Source organism: Neoarius graeffei, chromosome 1, assembly GCF_027579695.1.
Source record: "Neoarius graeffei isolate fNeoGra1 chromosome 1, fNeoGra1.pri, whole genome shotgun sequence".
NCBI lineage: Eukaryota > Metazoa > Chordata > Actinopteri > Siluriformes > Ariidae > Neoarius > Neoarius graeffei.
In genome coordinates, this window is record NC_083569.1 from 116,733,410 (window position 1) to 116,740,711 (window position 7,302).

A 7,302-nucleotide genomic window follows, 5' to 3' on the forward strand; every position below is an offset into this window, starting at 1 on the left:
TATTTTTTCCATAACAGCACTTCTGACTTGCCTGGTAAGTCAGGACAGGGAATATTTCTGTAGTTTTTACTCAGATATGTTACACATGAACATGTTACTGATGTAATAAAATGTTTCAATGTTACAGTCGGTCTAAATTCTAAACCTGGATATTTTTTAAAGTATTGCGTGGTTAAAGCTTGCAGGTGCAGAAAATTCATCATGTCCATTTGCCCCCCTCAAAAAAAAATTTGTCAACATTTGGTTCAATACTAACAAGGTAACAAATTTTATTGTGTGTATCAAGAGGTGCCAAAACTATTTACTCATACTCAGTCTGTAAAAATGGGATTGATGCATCTCTAGTTTATGTCTAATTAAATAATTCACAGTGTTGTTTAAAATGACTATTTCCACTTCTGCACACTTGGGAATTACTTTAGTATATTTTAACAAATCATCATTATTATTATTATTATTATTATTATTATTGTAACAGAGTATATTACATTATCTTTATTTTGTTTGTATTTTGTTTTATACAGAAGTCTCACATAACATTTTGTTAAGGGCCTTGAGGAAATTGGTTCCGGGCTTTGATGGCTGTTGTAGCCGTCCCGCCTACTGGAGAAATGCTGGGGTCCTTGACGTGGCGAAGATGGGGGTGAGCTGGGGTAGCGTTGTCCCCTTTGGTCTGGGGATTGATGGTGGTGAGAATACTCCTGCTCTGGCGAGAAGCCACGCCTTGGTGACCCAGCATAATGTTGATATCTCTGCGGTGATGCATGCGGAAAGAAGCATGAAGCTGCTCTTCCCCGCTGATGAGGGGACCATTCTGGTGAGCGCTGGCACCGCCTGAAGTCCTCATGCCTGGATGGTGAAGACTTGTGTCATTTTAAGTCGGTCACCGCCAACCTCAAAGTCTGGACTTCCACTGACAGTTGTTTGATGGCTGATAATACATCAGGGGTTTGGTCTGAGGATGCTGCTGCTTTGGTGGACACCATTACTGTGAGGTGTGCAACTGGTTGTGAGCCAGTGTTAGAACTGGAAATAGTGGTGGCTGCATTCTGTGGTTGTGCAAGCCGAAGTGCTTCTTGTGCTCGCTCCCACTTACACCCCACTGCTAGGGCCTCCTCCAACGTGGTAGCCCCATGTTTGTGGCACTTCACTTGCAAAACTGGGTCTAGTCCAGCAACAAATCGTCAGAACCGCTCCATAGTTATAGCCGTCTTTTCATAATTTGGAAACGCTTCAAAAACTAGCCTAGTTATCTCTGCAGCAAAAACTTCAAGCGGCTCCTTCGGCATGCGCTGCCGGGCATTCACAAAAGTCTGAAAATGTTGCAAAACTGCTTGCCGCCAAAAACATCAGTCAGTCGGGAAACACACGCATCATAGTCCTTCAGTGTGGCGGGTGGCAGTGATAACCAGTATGCTAAGGCATCGCCGCTTAGCCTAGCTGGCAAAATGGTAGTTAAATCCTGTTGCTGAGATGCAGGACACGCTCGTACAGCGAGCTTTAATCTGGCTTTACACAGAGAAAAACTTTCTTTGTCCTTACTGTCACCGTGGGCAGCACGGTGGTGTAGTGGTTAGCACAGTCGCCTCATAGCAAGAAGGTTCCAGGTTCAAACCCAGCAGCCAGTGAGGGCCTTTCTGTGTGGAGTTTGCATGTTCTCCCCATGTCTGCGTGGGTTTCCTCCGGGTGCTCCGGTTTCTCCCACAGTCCAAAGACATGCAGTTAGGTTAACGTGGGGCGGCCTTGGGCTGAAGTGCCCTTGAGCAAGGTACCGAACCCCTGACTGCACCCCGGGCGCTGTGTGTGGCTGCCCACTGCTCTGGGTGTGTGTGCATGTGTTCACTGCTTCAGATGGGTTAAATGCAGAGGATGAATTTCACTGTGCATGAAGTGTGCATGTGACAAATAAAAAGGTTTTTTTATTGAATTACACTGGACATACGCTGGTCCCCAGCAGTAGACTCACCCAGCCTAACATTAGCAGCGTCCTCGCTCCTATTTGCTTCAGTTGTAGATGCATTTTGTGGGGCAAACAGCACAACTTCCTCATCGGAGCTCATGTTTCGTCGCCTGAGATCGGAAGACTAGCAGCTGATAAACGTTGTGACTTGCATAAGCACTCAGTGATTAGCAATGTTCATCCAAAATGCACTCACTGTCAAACTCAGCTAGCCCCAGTAACTTAGCCCACTGCTCGGTCGAAAAAACCCACGAATCTTCCAATAACAACGAAAACACTGCTGACACCAGCCTGTAACCCAGAGGTTCCCAACCTATTTTGGCTTGTGACCCCATTTTGACCTCGTACATTTTTGGCGACCCCACTGACATTTTTTTTTTTTAATTAGTGTTTGATGTGTTTTATACTGTGTTGTAAATACAGAGTAACCAGTTTATTGCACAAACTCACATTTTATTTTCATCACATATCCTTCAATTTCACAAAAATGGAACTATGTAAAAGAGTCTCTCCACTCACCACATCTAATGAGATGTCTGAGCCTTCACACTTCTCTGCAGCCTTTCAAAGTCCGGTTCTGTGGTAGAGAGTGCGCATCTCATCTCTGACGTAACATCCAAACGCGAGCGGTACTTTGATTTCATACAGACAAGTGCACTAAATCCAGCTTCACAAAGGTAAGTGCTTCCGAAAGGAACCAACAGTTTCAAAGCACGCAGTGCGATCTCGGGGTACTCCTCTCTGGCTCCAAACCAGAATTCTTCCACTGGCACGCGCGAATGTAATTGCTGGTGCATTTTGTCACGAGACATGTCAATCAGCTGTTCTATCGCGGTGGCAGGAAGGTCCACTGCGCTCACATCACAGTGAAACGGATTCCTCACCCATTCAAACTTTGACATATCCACATCTGGAAAGTATGTGGCAAAGTGCTCCTCAAGCCGTTCCAGGTGGCTGCACATCTCCATTGTAGAACACTTGTCGATGCTGTTGTCTTCCAAAAACTGACTTAACTGGGGGAAATGCGTGAAGTTTCCCTTTGCAAGACTTCCTCTCCAGTGTGTGATTTTGGCCCTGAATCCATCAATCCGATCACTCATCTGCATGACATTCTTATTTTTTCCTTGCATGCTTGTGTTCAGTTCGTTAAGTTTTCTGAATATGTCCGTGGCATATGCAAGGAGGCACATTTTCTGCTGGTCACAGAGAAAGTCAACGAAATCGTTTTTTTTCACATCCATTGAAAACGCCAACAGTTCGTTTCTCAGCTTGAAAAACCGCTCCAACGTGTTGCCTCTCGACAACCACCGGGCGTCTGTGTGAAAATGCAGATCTTCATATTCAGAGCCCATATCGACGCATAGCTTTGCGAACAGGCGTGCTCGCAGAGGATGTGGCTTGATGTAGTTCACCATGGCTACCACCTGTTGCATGATGCCTGCGATGGACGCGCTCAGTTCTTTAGATGCCAGTTGTTCCCGATGAATCATGCAATGATTCCACAGTGCAGATGGTGCTCGCTGAATGACAAGTGTCCTCAAACCATTTCGCCGTCCGGCCATAGACGGAGCCCCGTCTGTGCAAAATCCCACCATATTCTCCCAGGGAATTCTGTGTTTCTCCATGTAATCCTGAAGAACATCGTACATTGCCTGTGCAGTCTCGTGCTCGGGAAGAGGCAGGCAGTATAGAATGTCCTCCTGAATGGCATTTTCTGCTAAGAATCGAACAAATGTCAATGCGTGGGCATTTTTGCCTTCGGTGCTTACATCCATTTGAAGAGCATAGGCTGGGGAATCACGGAGTTTCTCTGCTAGCGTGCTCTCCTGATCAGCGGCAATAGCATCGATTCGTCTCTTAACTGTATTATCAGACAGAGGAATCGCTTTAAATTTTCTTCCCACCTCCTCCTCACCCATTGCTTTTGCCATTTTGAGGACAGCGGGCATAATTAGCGTCTCTGCGATTGTGTGTGGGGTCTTGGTTTTCGCAATGAGGTAGCTAACTTCAAACGATGCATTCAGTGCCCCATCACTCACCGTCGCAGCCTTTTTGAAATAAGATCGCTGCTGATTAAGCTCAGCACATTTCTTTTCAAAAAAACTTAGGGGTTTACCGAGATGTTCTTTGTGCACTGTTTCAAAGTGCCTTTTCAGCTTGTTGGGTTTGAGACTCTCCGCAGACAGCACGGCCGAACACAGAAGACACTTCGGCCTTTGCTTGTTTCTTTCCAGCACGCTGGTAAATCCAAATTGTAAGAAACTTTCGTCGTATCTTCTCAGCCTTTTTGTTTTCGGTTCATGTTCATCAGGTGTTGTTTGTCTGCTCTTTGTAGTGTCGGGCGGACGAAGAAATCGTTCCATTTTTTTGTTGCACTTGTAGGCTAATAGCTAGCAAGGCTGTGTGGGCAGCACTGGCTACTGTTCAGTTATTTAGTCAAGCGCGTAAACTGAAGTGGGCGTATCTTCGTGCCGTCATCGCAGTCATTTGAACGAATTTACATAAAAAATCCATATCGATCATGTATGTTCATTTAAGTGTGTGTGTGGTGTTTTAATCGATGGTAATACTTTTTTGATAGTATTATTATTCATACAATTATTTTTTTAGCAGTATTTTTTTCCCACTTCTGGATATTTCAAGCGACCCCATTGCAAGTTCAGGCGACCCCACGTGGGGTCGCGACCCCAGTGTTGAAAAACCCGGCTGTAACCCTAAAAGTTGGTGCAAGTGCGTGGAAACTCCCGTCCTCCTTACCGGGGCGTGGAATAAATGGGCTACAGGCGGTTTACAGAAATTCAGTTTATTGCAGACCGAACACTTGCATACAACTTCTTCACTCCTCTCACGTCTTTTTCTCCTCTCTCCCCGTGTTCCTCTTTTCTCCTCCCCCATGGTCACTTTCCCCCCGGAACCAATTTCCTCAAGGCCCTTAACAAAATGTTATGTGAGACTGCTGTACAAAACAAAATACAAACAAAATAAAGATAATGTAATATACTCTGTTTTTATTATTATTATTGCAGGGAGAGTTAAAGCTGTGGTGTCCATTCAGCCTGATGCACATGTGTTCATTGGAGAGCGTGTTACTCTCAGATGTGACACACAGGGAGGAGGAGACACTCAGTGGCCATACAGCTGGGATAAGAATAATAATAGACTCTACACAGACAGAGGATCTATAACCTCAAAGGAGTTAAATATCTGGTCTGTTGGTGACTCTGACGGTGGTTCCTACACCTGCAGAGGACGGGATTCAGAGATCAGTGATGCTGTTACACTGACTGTATCAGGTCAGTCTGTGGGGGTTTTGTTTTAATTTAATGTTTCCATTATTTTTTAGGGTTCAGATTTTGAGCTGTCAGTAACTGAGTCCCTGTTTGTTTAGTTTGTCTCGTCGGCACCAATTTCCTTCTTAATATATTTATTTATTTTTCTTTCCCAAATTCTAACAGAAAGCGAGAGCGCCCGAAAGGGGAAACCGAGCCGAGCCGCCATTTTGAATCCTCATTCACGGCTGTAATGCAAATGGCTTCCTCCTCGGTATACAAGTGCACTTCCATGGCAGGAAAAACACTACATTCTGCCGCCTATGTAGTGCCCTATTTATACAAATAGGAGTCATTCAGGATTCAGCCATGCTTTTGCTCGACCAAAGTTATCCAGTATTATGACCTTTATATTGCATAAATAAAGCCATTTGGTGAAACTTTGCAGAAGAGATTGTCCTGGTTTAAAGTTTTTACCGAACGTAATATTATGTATGAGGATAACATGGTCCAAAATGGGCCTCATTAACTAATGAGATAAAACTGTGAGCAAGTTAGAGGTTTAGCTTTCTGCTGAAATGTTTTATTTTATTTCTTCTTCCTCAGGGTAGTGAAACTCGCTCTCGCTGTGAACACTGTCGTTATCGCTATCCATGCTGTAAAATTAATGCTATTCTCCTGAGAAATGCTGCCAAACATTTAGGATACAGACCCGCTCGCCAGCCAATCAGAGCGCAGGATTTGGACCGCGAAAAAAATATAAATGTTTATGTTAGAAATATTTCTGAAAGCATTTAATGAGCACAGTGAATCTATTGCTTCTGTTGTGAAGTGAAAAGCAGCTCTGACACCTTCATCATTTCATACCAACAGAAAAACCCAAAGCGACTGTGAGAGTGAATCCTCAGAGCTCCGTCTACACTGGAGACACCATCACTCTGAGCTGTGAGCTGCAGCAGGGGGCTGGATGGAGGTTTCTCTGGGTCAAAAATAATCCGTATGTGAACATTGGAGCTACAGACACCAACACACTCAATGTGACAGTTGATACTGCAGGAGAAACCGGGTATCGGTGTAGAGCGCGCAGGCGGAACGCATGGGCAAACACAGGCTACTACACAGACTACAGTGATGAAGTCAGAATTACACCAAAAGGTGCGTCATAAATTTTTCACTTTGTCCAACAGGTTTGAAGTTAGGAGGGGTGTGAATAAAAATATTGCATAATTATAGCAATTCCATGTTATTCTATAATGTTTTAAATAATCCTGAAATAAGTTTTAAAAGGTAGGTGTTATTTGTGGTCAGTGAGGTCGAACAAGGCTCAGTAAAGTCAGTAAAACAGTTGAGTGTGTGTTTATCAGGGAGAGATTCACTCTCATATGTGAGATACAGACTGGTGGATACAGGTGATACAACTCGTATTTCACAAAATATTATTATTATAATCCATTCAGTGATGATGAGAAGGATGAACACATTCCTAATCTCTTATAAAGGTGTTTATACTTGTATGGAAACAGAGAAATGCAGAAATACTCACTATAACATTATTCCATGTAACTGTTGAATTCTGGATTCTGATTGGTTAAAAGGTGTTGATTAATTTTCTATAACAGCAGCTCTGACAGTGCACTCATTCTAATATGGTACTGTTTCTATAGTAACAGCTCTTTCAGAGGGACTTGTACGGTGGATGAGTCACATAATCTAAGCCCGATGATAAAGAGATTAAAAACATGTAATTTAACAAAACAACAAAAAAGGGTATAATTGGTATGGTGAAGTTTTCTGTCGGAAGATGTTTATTTATTTAACTTAGGCCATTATTAAAAAATTTTCTGTTTCCGGTCTACCCGCCGGGTGAGTGCCGTTTGTGTGGTTGAATATATATATATATATATATATATATTTTTTAACGCCGGTTTTTCGACATTTTTTTTTCGGGTTCGTAAATCTAAAATCGAACTTGACATTTACGCATTCCTAGGGCTTTCCACTAAGGCTCATACTAGCCAGCCATGACAAATAAGGAGACGACAGTTCCCCTGTGTGAAATAGTGAGAGTGCTGC

The 7,302-nt window shown here is 43.5% G+C and overlaps 1 protein-coding gene across 1 annotated transcript; it reads right to left on the bottom strand.

Annotated features, from left to right (window-relative positions):
- Positions 1-2,484: 2,484 nt before the first annotated feature.
- LOC132886034 (zinc finger BED domain-containing protein 5-like) lies at positions 2,485-4,323 on the bottom strand. The gene has a single exon (XM_060920578.1). It carries the CDS (start codon positions 4,321-4,323, stop codon positions 2,485-2,487), a length of 1,839 nt encoding a protein of 612 aa, XP_060776561.1.
- Positions 4,324-7,302: the final 2,979 nt, after the last annotated feature.